General features: G+C 29.6%; 1 protein-coding gene across 2 annotated transcripts; it reads right to left on the minus strand.

Annotated features, from left to right (window-relative positions):
- Window positions 1-2,666: 2,666 nt before the first annotated feature.
- Window positions 2,667-14,545, minus strand: LOC111042879 (lisH domain-containing protein ARMC9-like). 2 transcript variants are annotated; one of them, XM_022327595.1, is made up of 10 exons: window positions 14,385-14,545; window positions 12,177-12,371; window positions 9,891-10,181; window positions 9,604-9,766; window positions 9,401-9,516; window positions 9,168-9,284; window positions 7,993-8,306; window positions 5,302-5,539; window positions 4,084-4,377; window positions 2,667-3,120 (listed from the first exon to the last, which is right to left on the minus strand). In XM_022327595.1, exons 1-10 carry the CDS (start codon window positions 14,442-14,444, stop codon window positions 2,968-2,970), a joined length of 1,941 nt encoding a protein of 646 aa, XP_022183287.1. In that variant the 5' UTR covers window positions 14,445-14,545; the 3' UTR covers window positions 2,667-2,967. The 2 variants fall into 2 exon arrangements, with proteins under 2 accessions (XP_022183287.1, XP_022183288.1); XM_022327596.1 differs by having other exon boundaries at window positions 2,668-3,120; window positions 4,096-4,377.
- Between the last annotated feature and the right edge of the window lie 846 nt (window positions 14,546-15,391).

A 15,391-nucleotide genomic window follows, 5' to 3' on the forward strand; every position in this document is an offset into this window, starting at 1 on the left:
ATTATTACTATTGTTGGACAAAGTTGTGCTATTCGCAGATACAGCTAACTGTGCATAAACGTAGCAAAACTGTGATGTTGTTTCGACGAGAACGAGACCGAGATCAATGATCTTTTTCTATCGGTATGGAAAAACGAAAACAAAAAACGGAATAATAATAATAAACGACTATGTACCTACCTAAACCGGTCGAACTTCATTATACATTCACGCGAAAAGACTATAGGTATAGATTCACATATATATTTATCAAATATGCGGTTTAAAGTACCTCCGAGCATATATATATATATATAAATATATTATATTATAGTATGTACGCTCGACGTATTTGAATATTAATATAATGCCACGGCTGCGGCGTTGACAACCGTGCCCAGTAGGAGTCTTTTATACTAATATCGTTATTATAATTATAATCTTATGTGCGCCCAGAAAAGGAACTATTTTTTTCGCAAGCGTGAGTACCTATTATGTTATTTCCAGTAGAAAGTCTGGTATATTATTTGATTCGAAAGCGCTCTCGTGTCGACGATATTACAATACTGCAGAATAATAACCTTACAGGGTCTCGTATTACTTTTATGTTGAGACATACATTATTGTAACAATATTAACAAGTACACTTCGTATGCATATATTAGGGAGGAGGGGGCTCGTCATCACAATTCTGGATGCGGTCTAAAGCGCTATTTAAAATTTGCAAATGTTCGTAATTTAGAGAATTTTTGTCAATATTTGGACTTAAACGCTTATAAACAAAATGTGCCCACGAAATTAATTTCAAAATTATGGAAAAAGTTATATTTACTTAGTATATGGCTTATTTGACGAGGACTTGTTTTGGGGACATTGCAGAATTTAGAAAAATACTATTAAAGCTTCCCACTATTTACGTCAATGAATTAACATGGCTTAAATTCTGGAGAAATAAACGCTAGTTCTCGAATTAAAATAATAATGGTGGTAAAAATTTGAAATTTACATGTAAATTAAATAAATAATATTAAGGAGTAAACACTAAGTTAAAGATTAAACTTGCTGATGAACACTAGGACTTTCCTCCACATCGTCAGTTGCGATAACCTAATTCAATAAAATTAAAAAATTTTTAATCTTTTAATTCATGTACATTATTATATGAGCTATCGAAAAAAATAATAGGACACCTTAGTTATTTTACTAAATTCATTAAAATTGCGCCTCTGTCCGCTTCTCGCAAACATTTTCTCTGATAGACTCATCTTTTCAACTATATACCTATACAGCAGGTAGAAGTACAAGTTGAATCCAATAATAAAAAAGCTGCCTGTGTACCCACCTCATCTCCAGTAATTTAGTATTTTGTATAGCCACACATTAAAACATATGCATTTAGAACAAATATATTATTTATTCGGCTAATATCAAATTTAAAATTGAATTAAAATCAAATTCGTATGTATTGTCTTATCACAGAAATTATTTTAAATAATATTTATATTGTACTTTGCATAACTGTAAGACACCAAAAAACCATCTAAAGAAAAATGAAATAATACAATTCGGGAAGTCACATAAGTATGAAGAAATGTATTAAATTATATTATATACAAGCGGCACTACTGAGATTGCCTTCCCGCCACAAATGACCAAAAATGCTTATTGTGAATAAATCGTTATTTTTTATAAAAAAAAAAAATTATGCTCACTATATATACCACCGAAATAAGTGTAAAATTAAAATATGTATACTGCAACCAATGTGTAGGCACCTACATACGATGAATGTGTACATTATACATATATATAATCAATATTTATATTGACTAGTAAAGCATTTCGGCACCCGTATTTAAATATTTTTATAGCGTTTAGAATATTTTTAAAGCTTTTTAACTAAGTATATTTGGAAAGTATTTTCAATACTGCCTTGGCCATATTTATATTTGAAAATCAATTACTTTTCAAGATTAAAAGGAATTATTCGTCGCATTATTTGATAATAAGCTAAAATACAATTATTAAACATTTATTTGAATAGGTATTCATATATTTTATATTTCATTGACAACTTTCTATTGATTAATTAATATCATAATATAGGAAATATTTATCAGAATTGATATGTAAATGTTTTTCATTTTCAGTTCAAAATAAAGTAGGTAGATAGTACAAATTTCTAAATTCTAATGATACTTATGTATGAGACTACAGTTTCAAATATGTAATTAATAATTACTTATCAAAAATTATTTTGTTTACTTATCTATTTGTAAAATTAAAAAGTATTTAAATTCATGCCAAGTATTTGTATTTGTTCTTAAATACTTTTTATGAAAGGTATTTGAAATATATTTGAAATACTTTCTGAATGTACGTATTTATACCTTCATTTAAATACAGTATTAAAAGTAGTTTTTACAATATTGCCAATATGACATATGATTATATGACATACGTCACTATATTGCTACTCAATTTGTGCGACCATTTAAGTGTTTAACTTACATTCTAATATTACAATGCCCTCAAAGGTTCAAATTAAAGTTAAATCAAATTCTATATATGCCTGTAAGTGCATATTGTAAAATTCTGAATAAGATGTAAGCCTTCATAAATTATGAAATAATCACCTATTTATTTATTCATATTCATCATAACATTTATAATATAGATATCTACAATGTAACAAAAATATAATTTCTAGTGTTTATATAAAAAATGTATCATATTTATAAAACAAAAATCTGATTTGATATTTTTCGTGTTCGGTCCTATGTCGGTAGTAAAAAAGTTTATAATATAATTCATTATATATAATATCGTACTGAGCTAAAATAAAGAAATATACTTATTAGTAAGTTTATTATAACATTATAATACATAAATATTATTATGTATGTGTATTGAAAATATATTGAGTTGCCTGTATGTTCATCACGTGACAGCGCGCGGCGTTTTGACCGACTAACACATTATTAATTATCATAACAATATATTATTATTATTGCAACGATCTGAAGTAGTATGCTTTGAGATGTCACATGTTTTGTAGTTAGCGAGAAAATCTTCACCGTTGGGCTGAATTTTTAGTGGATCGTCTTCGTCCAGTTCCGCCTCCAAATTGTCGATGTCATCCTACACATAAGACAACACCATCAAATATTATAAATACCTACAACTATAGTCTCAAATATGTAAGAAAATTTTAAATTCGGGTAAAAATTAGAAAATACACTTGGTTGCCCCTCCCCCCTGATGAAATTTCTAGTTACTCCCTTATAATATCTAAATTGCATTATCTTGTTTGTCGAGTCTTGTTTTTCCAGTAATATTCTATTTGTACTTTTCGATTTTTTTTATAGAACAAAACCTAAGTAGTTATTATAGTTATTGTACTTATTTCTTTTTTTTTTTTAACAAATAATCTTTACTAATTTTACTATAAGAATACTGGACTATTTTTTACCCACTGACTTAAAAACAACTAATTTTTTTTAGGACTTTTTACTTTTTACCTTGATTTGCGTCAGTTAGTCAATTGTTTGAATTATCTAAAAGTAATCTTGCGGATCCCCGTCTCAAGTCAATCGAAAATTTCTCTCGAAACTACTTTCTAATTCTTCACTGATTCCCCTTCTTCACCAGCCTTAAGTCAGCTTTCGAGCTTCAAACGTCCAATCAGAAACACTTCTCAATTTTAATATCCCTCTATCATTCACTTACTATATCTATCCAATTCTCCGTTTACCCGTCTATATATTGATGCTTGTCAATGAAGGCCCATATTTTTCACATTAACCAATGAACTTACATCTATCCATTGTTTCTCCTTTTTTGTTTTTGTTATGGACTTAATATTATTTGAGACATGGGCTGGCCTTGTTTTCATGCCACCGAGAAAAATAAATAAGTACACACATAGCTACAAATGAGGTTTAACTTTGCCTAGATAATTATATTTTTAATTTAAAATTAAATTCGATTTCATCACGATTATTATAAATGTATGAATATTGTAATCCCCCTCTCCCATCGCAAAAATCCTAAGCTTCTACCTTAACTGTACGTAAATCTATTATATTATATAATTATTATAACATTAATATGTACGTCATCTTCGTCGGAATTACTGCTGTCATCCTCATCTTCACCACTGTCGTCGTTGTAATAATCGTATTCGTCTTCTGACGACGACTGATCGAAAGCCGGATGCTCATTTTGCAACAACATGTTCCTCACGTCTACTAATCGCTCGATCGCTGAAGGGTAGGCGTTGATATTTCTCTCGATCGTTTTTTCAACGACGCCAGTCATCCCTTCTTCTATGGCTACCGCCATCATCTCCGGGTTTTTGAACATATTGTACAATACGCCAGATATGCACGGCATGATCTAAACACCAATGAAAAGTGTGTACAATATTCGATTAAGTAGATAAGTACAACCCTCAACACGTATGTTAAGTTAGCCTCATTTCTTCCTACTTTGTTCAAATTGCACTGGAAATTAATACTGTAAGTTTAAGTCTCAATTTGGAAGTAATTATAGGTTAGCTCTTCCTCGAGAGCTTTAAATCGATAAACTCACGAATTTATAAAGCCAACTTAATCAATATAACGTAAAAATTTGTCTGATATAATTTGAAAATTTGATAGAGGAGGGGGGGGGGTGCGTTATTTCACACACATCAACTGAACGACCCATACTTAATATTAATATAATAATATGAACACACGGCGTTATGGATAGGCTTTTTAGGTACATAACTGCTATAATGTAGTCCGTTTTCCGGCATCTCATATAATATAACGTTTTAAAATAATTAAAACTTAGACATGAAAAAAAAAATGTGTCGAAAAGTTTTAAAAATACATTTTCTTGCCTTAGTGTTATTACTTTTAAGATGCATTAAAAAATTAAAACATTAAATTAAATATATCATGTATATAGGTGCTAAATAATTTAAGTATATGGCCTATAGGTTATCGCTAAGACCTTATAGTATGTTAATAGTTGTCGGTAAATTAGTAAACCTACGTGACTTGACGTTGAGTACAAGACGTACTTGTGTAATAATTGATGATAAATGTTATTTTAAGCATCATACGTTAAATTTAAATGCAATCGTACTCATGGCATTTCACCGATAATAAAAAACTGCCGTTTGTACTAAAAAAAATGTACAAACGTAGAATACCTGATAAATAATTTTTTCTGCTTCAAAATATTGGCTCTATACACACTCATGTCATACGAATAATAAAAGTAGTTTTATTTTTTATTGGTTCTCGTGTCGTATATATTTTTTTCACTTACATCCACGTCCAACGTCGTCATGAAAACTCCCAAGCTCTTGAACAGGTTGCGGGAACGCGAGCCACAAGCTCTGACGGCCGCCTGGCACTGGCAAAGGTTCATAAACAGCCCTAGACTATATTCCAGATCGTACATCTCGTATTTGTTTCGATCTCCGGTGAATTCGCTTTTACGAACGAGCTGGTCGGCCAGCCAAGTGGTCAGACCGTTTCCAATCATCCGCTTTCGTGCTCGAGATCTTTAACACCATAAAAATGTTACAATATTGCGCTCAAGAAACGCAGTAAACTATAGTTAACGCCCACCATTACACGGCACTTAAAACTATTACCATAACTATGGCGGAAGAGGTGAATTTTAAATTTTGTAAACACCCTAAGTGTTTCTTTAAAAAATAAATATATTTTTATTTTTCGTTAGTTACAAATGATGTTTTTATGATCTACAACCACTAGATGTCTTAAAGGAGAACACCTGTGTACGGAAAGTATTTTTAATACTAAAACAAAAACTAAACACTACACTGAAATTCTGTTTCTTCTTTCGATTGTTTACACAAACGATTTTTAATCATCTTTTCTCAAATAGATTAAGGATCAAAAATATTATTTACCACATATAACTGAACGGAGAAAAATAATATGCTAATTGAGTCCAAGGATTATTTAAAGTAAAATAATAATCAACCACATTATAGTGACATACGAAGACAATTACGCAATATAAATTGTTTTGTAATTTTAAAAACAATAATGATATCATAACATTGTAGGTTGGGAATTTTGGTTTTTATTTGTCAGTCGATAGTTACAATTACAGATATTATATTATACACTCTAGCCTATAGTTTACGAAGTCCAACTAAATTATACATAATAATATATTACACACGCATTTTTTAAAATGAAATTTGTTAGCACACCTGCAGAATTTTTTATTAAAGAAGTCCATAAATATGTAAAGAAGGTGATTTTTTAAAAATTTTATATGACTCAGTTAATATGTATATAAACATGGACTCAATTTTATGTATTATGTTTGAAATTGCATGGAACTCAATTAGTATTTACCTAAAAACAATCAGGTACCTGGTACCTACCTTATTTGATCTAAAAGTTTTTATTGAGACCTAGTTCATAATATTATGTAGGCGTGTAAATTATTGTACTGGCAACTTGTACTACAGGTGTTAGATTGGCCAATTGTGGCGAGGTCGGCCCAATATGACTTCACCCATATCGTATTTTCATCTTTAACAATAATTTAAAGATACATTTTTTTGTGTTGTGTGTGCTCCTTTGATACATATTTTTAAAAGTAAATCAATTTACACCACTCTTCCCTATGGGTAAAACATACAGGAATTATGGATGAATTGATCAATATATTGTAAATATTATATAAATATAAGTATCGTAACTTACACTCTTACATCGAGAGTAATAATAATAAATTAATTGACAATTTAATTATAATATGTCTAACATATAGAATGCGATATGTGCAGACATACCATAAACGTGAAGTTGCCTCCCCCCCATGACCAATTTTTTTGAAAGTGATGTTATCATTTTGCAAATAATTTGCAAATATTTGCAATTGGTTTTCAGAGTTTGCAAATAAATTACCCACATGGTATGGAAAATATAAGATGGGGGGGGGGGGACTTCACGCTACACACCCTTTTGAGCTATGAATTGAAAAATGCTGCTAACATTTTGCAAATAGCCGCTACCTTATTTATAATTTCGAGTCCAAAATTCATACCTAGTCAACTATAGTAATAAGAGATGTTGTTTTTTTTCAATTGAAATCAATGTTTTAGATGTATCGACCTGACGTTTTATAATAAATGACGAGAACCATTTAACCACGAAACACGATCTCTAACATTAATAATTAAAAATTACTAAAGTAAATTTAAAATTAATACAATTTTAAGATCCGAAAAACATAATCAATTTATTAGCAAAACAAAATAGAAATTGTTATTAATTAATGTGAGCTCTTATTTGATGGCCACGAGCTTATAATATTCAATAATCTATGTTATGTTCCTACAAATATAGTGTAAAAAGAATTAATAAATAAATTTAAAATAATAAATTTTTAATTTATGTTTATTGTAATATTATCATGTATTAAGACATAAGGGTAAGAAACAATTATTTTATATTAAACTTATATTAAATAGTAGCCCGATATATTATGTAAAATATTTCTGTAAGTAGAATACTTCAATTGTGAATTACATAATATAATTTTAAATTATACTATAAACTATACCTACGTATAAACATCAATGATTGGTATGATTTTTAGACTCGAAATTATAAATAAGGTAGCGGCTATTTGCAAAATGTTAGCAGCATTTTTCAATTCATGGCTCAAGAGGGTGTAGCGTGAAGTTGCCCCCCCTCCCCATCTTATATTTTTCATACCACGTGGTTAATTAATTTTCAAACTCTGAAAACCAATTTGCAAATTATTTGTAGTATTTTGATACCGCTAGCTACATATAGGAGGGCTGCGTTAAGTTGGCCCCCTGTCTTATTTTTTTTATTCCTGGCAGGGAATTTATTTGCAAATTCTGAAAACCAATTTGCATATTATTTGTAAAATGTTAACATCACTTTCAAAAAAATTGGTCATGGCGGGGGAGGGGGGGCAACTTCACGCACATAGACATACCCCATACTCAGCTTCTGCAACGTTCCCAACAGCATGTTGCTCGTGATCGTGTCCCAAAAGTGTTGTGAAGATATGAGCTGAGATATGATTAGACGGAGTAAAAACGGAGAGCCTGCCAAATACCTGCGGCCTCTATTGAATGACGCCAGGGCATTCAGCAGTCTTGATATCATTTGTTGTAGCGGATGTGGCCCGTTTGTCATCATCAGCCATTTCATCAGTCCTTGTTCGGCTTTCGATTTGCACAAATCCAGTAAGTCGTATTTTTTTATCATCACTACCGTGTCAGTTCTGTTTTCCGATTTTGTCAACCTCTTCCAAAAAAATTCATAACAAAATTGGACGTTATCATAATGCTTAAGCGTAGATATTCGATCCTTGTAAATGTTTGATTTACAATAAAATATAAATTGATCATAATATTTGAGTATGTGTTAATAAAAAATAAAAATAATTTAAGTTGGGAAAGTTAAAAAAAAAAAATTAACCTGAGTTGATTAAGTTAAACCAATGTTAATAATAACATAAAGCAGCAAATTAATTATTAACAAACAATGCATTTCTTTAAAAACTTAAAGTTAAATACTATTTCAGGTTGAAAAGAAGCTAATTCATTTTATTTAATTATAACTTGGGCCACACATATTAAAGAGAATGTGCAATTTTCAATTTTTTTTAAATAATAACCAAATATTGCGTTTTATATTATATTATTGCAGAACTGGATTTAGGGCATTGCATGTATATTTATACGTGTCAATAAAACTATTAAATCAAGGAATAGTTGTTTATTTGTTTGTAAGTATTTAAAATTAAAAAAATAATCTCTGGTCAGGTGACACTACTGAGGGTCTTCCTATTCGAATATTTCATAATGTCATATAAACTTTGTCATCATACTTACTGATTATTGTAAAATAGATTGTAAATATATGTTAAAATAAAAAAAAAAAAAAAGTATTTAAAATTATTGAATATAATATAGTGATTAAACAAAAAAAAATTCAAATTAATTTTAAAAAACCAAGTTGTTACTAAGTAAGTACATAGGTACTTTATGAACTAACTAGTGTTATAATTAAGATACAGTTTTTTAGAAAATATAATGAATTACCTAGTAATATGACTAATAGATATAATACCTATAATACATTATAATATGGCTTCGTACTTACCCAACGCAAGGCTTGTAAGATAAGTAATTTGTTCTTGGTGCTGTTACCGTCCCGGAGTTCGAGTTTGATTTTAAAAATGGACAAATCGAATTGGTCGTCAGCAATTTCTAAATTTTTCTAAGATATATTATATCATCAAAAAGAAGAATAATAGGATAGAAATATAATGATGAGTAACTATTTAAAATTGTATATTATTGGTACATACAATAAAAAACAAAAACAACACTAACTTCACTGTTGTCGTTGTTTTCCACCACAGCATTACAATTTTTTAAAATAATTTCCAAATTAATCGACTGTCCCCGAATCGAATTTTCCAAAGCATTTAAAAGTTCAGCGGCCAAAGCTAATATAATAATAATAAATTACACACCGTTTTTCATCAAACTTTTGTTGATACAAAATGTAAAGGCGTAGTAGAATTTTAACAAACCATTCAGCGGTTTGTATTCCTTGTACAACGTTTTAAATTTTTTTTTTGTAAATTTTCGCTTTCCCGCTTCTTTGCTTGGTACTAATATAACCGATGTGCTAATAGCGATGTCCAAAATAAAGTCCTCCAATCTTTTTTTTAGCGAATCACACCATCGATTTTCCTTGAGAAGAACAAATGTTTAAAAACCATTCGAATTTTTTACGTTTTTGAAATACGCTGTAGTGCATAGTACTAATAATATACGATATACACTCATACTGTAATAAGTAAAAAATGTGTCGTACTTTGAACAAATTTTTAAACGAAGGGTGTTGCATCGGTTCGAACACGTATGGCAATGCAAAATACGGTAAAAATTCGTTTTCAGTACTGAACTCAGCACCTCTCTGGAGCAGAAAAGTGCGAAAAGCGGCCATCGAACTTTCGTCGTTCTCATCACATCTATCATCACTGCAGTTTTCCGATTTGTTGACACGTTTTTTACATTCCAGTATGGTGTAGTAGACGTGAAGGTAAAACGTCAGTTTTCGATACTCGTCGATCTGTTTTATCTCGTCGGCTAAATCACCCCATGTCTGAAAATATTGAATTATATATAACCACATTTTCATATAGCGTTATTATTTCAATAACTTTTCAAAAACATTTCATATTTAAAATAAAAACACAAATACATTTGAAAAGTATTTTGAATAGTTTAGGATAGGTACTTTTAATTTGTTGATTTTTATTACAAATTTACATATTATCGTCAAAAGAGCAATTATTCAAAAACCTTGGTCAAAATTGATGATAGTCGTGCATGGTTATATGGGTATATAGATATTCATTAATTGGAAAAAAACCACAATATTGAGGTGACCCAGTGGTCAGCTTGAGGGTGACGATTTAGGTGAATGACTCAACTCCACGACCTAATTATTTAGTTTCTATATAGAAATATACACCATATAATACTATTATATAGATAGAAGGGTATATAATATATGCACCTAGTGTATAATAGTATACCCCCCCCCCCCCAAAAAAAAAACGATGTCAGTATTTGACTAAGGTGACCGAAAGTCTAAGGTCAACGGAAGACAGTCAGAGGTCCATGCCGTAATAGAAAATAGTATAATATTCAATATGATCTTATTTGGATGATGTTTAAAGTTTTCAGCTTTATAATGATTATAGTGTTGATTTCTTAAAAAGAAATAAAAATGTTATTGTAGATTTATGATTAATATATTTTTTTAATTTTATAAACTATTATTTCGTGTATTTATTTTTATCTAATTTGCTTATACTGCTCTTAAATCGTAAATTGTAAATATTGACATTAAAAAAATTAACTGATAATTTTATAACTGTTAAGTAAATTATATTTTTTCTATTTAACTAGTAACTTTTACGAATTAAACAGAAAAAAAGTAACTTAAACATTAACTTACATTTTTTAATATCGACATAATAGTTAACTTACCCAGCCTTGCATTTTATTTTTATTATATTTTTATTGCATATTTTTACATATTTTAACAACTAAATTAAATCAATATTTCACTATTTTATATTACATGTACATATAAATCCTAGCCCAAGGTGGTGATAATAATTTTCACCTTCATAAACGTAAGCCTGGGCATTGATTTAACCTTTAGTGACGCACATGGTATCAGACCACACAATTGCACATAGTTGTTTGGGTATTTTTTTTTCGTTTAAATAATAATATTTTTTACAAAATTGCATTAATTACATACTAAGTGTTTTTTATTATATTAGAAATTATTAAAGAATTCTTGTTCTCAATATATGTAAGTATATTAATCGTTCCATATGAATTAATTAATTTTTAATTTTTGTATTAAGTAAACAAATAGAAAATTATATTTTGAAATTTTTATAGTTGTAGGTACAATATAAAAGTTATAAAAAATAACATTACTCAATGGAGCGTAGAATATTCACATAGTATTGATAGTCTATTAAAAATATAGATTAGAGTAACCACACGCGTCTCCAAAGGCTAAAACGGTACCTTAGCTATCACCGGCATCGAAATCATCTATTTCAACCATGCAGTATTATAAACTATATTTTATTCATTTTTGTACAATCTTCAAATATTTTAATCCACTCAGAGTACCAACTAGTTAGCTTTTTTACTAGAAAAGATATTGAAGTTGAAAATCTTAGCATTGTACTGCTCCAAGAGACGATGACAGACACAAAAAAGAGGAAGTAATATGGTGGGTTGAACTTTTTTTTCTGAATTATTTGCAAATGTCATAAAGGTTTCAATTCACTACTAATGATATGTTTGAGATTAAGGTACGAAAAGATAACGAAAATCATCATCCTTTGTTTAATATCTAATTTTATCCGAATCTGAACTTCCTGCAATGTCTGTAAAAAAAAATATTTTGAACTAAACTCTTTTGTTCACATAATTTTCAGATTTTATAGTTCCAGTATGAAGGAGTATATTATATAATTTAACAAAAAAATACTTTACTATTTGATATTGCATATAAATCATAACTCCTTAGGTAAGTAGTGATAACCGATAATAATATTATTACCTTCATAAACGTTGACCTAGACGCAGATTTAAAAGACTGAATAATGGTCGCAGCTCGATCTTTGGACAGGTGGACCGGATTGTTACTACAAGTTTCGGTCGATTCGGCAGCAACAGACGGTACTGGCATATTCAATTTGTGACATTCTTCGATGAAACAAGCCGAAGTCTTCGTCATGTTATTGGACAATAAGAACTGGAAAACAATCAAATGACGCACTTGGTCAATATTATATATAATAATAATAATAACAATGGCAATGTTATATTATAATATTCAATCGTTCAATGGCAGTGGCGTCCAGAGAGGATAGCAAATACTGCAACTGCATGTCCTCCCGAGAGGGGAGGGTGTAAATAACTTGAATTTTATAAATTTATAATATTAACTATTTAGTAAATTGAGTATAATTGTGGAATTCAGTAAGAATATTATTTTAAAATTCGGTAACTTTTTTTAACTGCATAAGCTGAAAAACTACCCTTGCGCGCTACTGGTTCAATCCCAATATGCACTAGTGAAAGTACTGTTGTTTTGGTCTTTAGTTTATTCTACCAGCTATTTACAGGGTGATTAACCCAGCTCTTTTTTCTTCAATAATGCAGTTATTTAAAATCAAAATGTTGGAAAAGTTATGCTTATAAAGACTTAATACTTTCCAATACTTGAGATTTTTTGTACTACTCAAATAGTGTCCTGTGGAGATACAAACTTCTTTTTTTCAAATGTGAATTCCTTTTTCTACCGTAAATTATTTGGTGTCAAATTTTTCTGAATATTTTGACGAATAAGAATTAATATTCAAACTAGTATTGTCATTATGATTCTATATTTATATATATATTTATAAATTACTTAATAATAATGTAGACTATCAAAAAATACTCTCGAAAATAAATTTAAATATTCCATCCCTTTACCTATAATAAATTTGAAATTAATCTTTTTCACAAATGGATTGATAGTTGATACCATTGTCAAAATTACATCTTTCATGCATTAATCATTTAATTTGTTTTTTTCGTGTCTGGGGATAATTTTTTTAGTAAAAAAATGCACCGGCCACCGACTATTTATGTTGGTTTCTGGTAGTACATTATTTGGTCTAGTTTGTCAAACTGGGTCATAAGTAAAAATTAAAAAAAAGCCATTATTATAATATATTATATAGTTTTATAACTTATTAATCAATACCGACATGGCAACATGCCATTAAACGGTGTAAGTAGGTAAGTTATATACTTATATGTATGACGTATGTTAATAGTTTAAAATTGAATTAAATTTTTTGAAAAATTCGTTCGTTGTATACTGTAAATCCATTAATATAAAATATGTAGTGGTAAAAATTGACTTCGACAACCCACTACTGATGAATCTCTAGCTTTTCGGGGAATCATCATAATAACAATAAAATTACTATTTTATATCATCCGCAGTACCTACCTATAGCTTATAGCTATTATCAATGCTTGCATTTAAAGAGGACGTAGGGAATGGAGTCCTTGATCTTTTAAAAACAATTTTGTGCATACTTATTCCTTCTAATTATATATTGATTAATAAAACATTTAAATATTCAGGGACGTGCATTTTTTTTTACACTTTTGAATCCCCCATCTGATTTTTCTCAATTCAAAAACTGACTATTATTACACCATCGCGTCGGGGCTAAGTGACTTTAATATTTTCTGCCACGCTCTTAATGAGTACTATAATTCGTCAAAAATTATTAAAACAATTATAATACTCTATTATTTATATGTATTATATTTTTTATGTAGGTACGTGCGGATTTTTATGATATAATAAATTAATACAATATGTATCAACACAATAATGACAACGAAAATATAATTATCCTTTCTTTATCTTCCCTTTCTCTATAAGCTCCTCTCATATTCTGTTGACTCCCCTTCTCTCCATGCACTAAGTAACCTGAGGGTTAACAGGAAGTTCAACTAACTTCTACATTTTTCATTCAGCATTGCACAAAAAATGTTATTAAATAAATGAGCGTAACATTCGTATGATGAAGTTATAGCCAATGATGATCCGTGATTTCTTCTTCAAAATCTAAGGTTCAATTAATCATCGTTCTATATTGTTTTTATTGCGTGTTGTTTTGTTATCTTATACCACTTTTGTTACTAGGGCTAATCCCCATTGGTATTAAATAAATAAATAGTATAATATATAGGTACGTACTTCATATATGTATTGCAATGTTTTCGCTTCACTCGTTGAATATTTTCTCAACCTTTCCATTGACAAGAGTATACAGGTAGATGGTATATTTTATCGGAATCAGATCGAGACAACTATTACTATACAAGCCACAAAGCGCACTAACTAGATATTGTGTTATTTCAAAATATTATGCGTTTGCATTCATACCTATAAACCTACCTTGGCATGTTGGTCAAGTTAAATCGATATTGTCGCCAATGGCACTCGTGTATACACAAAAGCTAAGCACCACCTACTTATATGTGTGCTGCAGTGCCATTCTTTTTTGAGAAACATGCTCTATATTTCTTATCCCATATTACTCAGGGGGTGAACTGGGCAGGGCTGTGTGACTTCCGGATGCCCCTTAAGTAATGGAATAAAGGTCAGTAGGTACAATATACAGACGAAACTAGACCGACATGTTAGGGAGCGTTAAAATTGTTGGTGCGTGCTGCGAATGCTCGCTTTTACATTTTTACCTATCCCAAATACAACACTATTGTGCACAAAAAAAAGTTTATGAATAGACGTTTGGATAGAAAAATTTAAAGCAACAATAACATATTAAAATAATACAATTCAAAATCACAAATAGGTATTTGGTTAAAATGTTAACATTTAGGTGGAGACGTCTTTTCATATTTAATTTAAAAATACTCCTATCAATAACTTAGATTTTTCTGATTATGTATTAGACAATTAAGTGAATCACGTATCCACTGATTAGGTTTTTCTACTAATTTTGTGGGCCGGTACACCTCCAGAGTCAGCTACGACCAATAGACCAGAATCGTTACACAGACATTATAACTGTCATCAGTCTTACAATAAACACTCTCTTCTATCGATTAATAGTATATTATTAATAAATAGTTGCAGTCAAGATAGTTTTGCATAAAGCTAGCTGATGTATAGGTACATTTCGAAAATCAATCACGAGGTCAGTTAAAAAGGAATACAATTTTTATTTTATTTTACTCTTC

Source organism: Myzus persicae, unplaced genomic scaffold (genome assembly GCF_001856785.1).
Source record: "Myzus persicae strain clone G006 unplaced genomic scaffold, MPER_G0061.0, whole genome shotgun sequence".
Lineage (NCBI taxonomy): Eukaryota > Metazoa > Arthropoda > Insecta > Hemiptera > Aphididae > Myzus > Myzus persicae.

Coding starts and splice junctions, on each gene's coding strand:
- LOC111042879 (XM_022327595.1), bottom strand. CDS start 14,444: ATGGAAAGGTTGAGAAAATATTCAACGAGTGAAGCGAAAACATTGCAA. Junction 10,182..12,176: donor CTAGGTCAACGTTTATGAAG/GTAATAATATTA, acceptor CAATATTTTCAG/ACATGGGGTGATTTAGCCGA. Junction 4,378..5,301: donor TGACGACGTTGGACGTGGAT/GTAAGTGAAAAA, acceptor ATTGGTGTTTAG/ATCATGCCGTGCATATCTGG.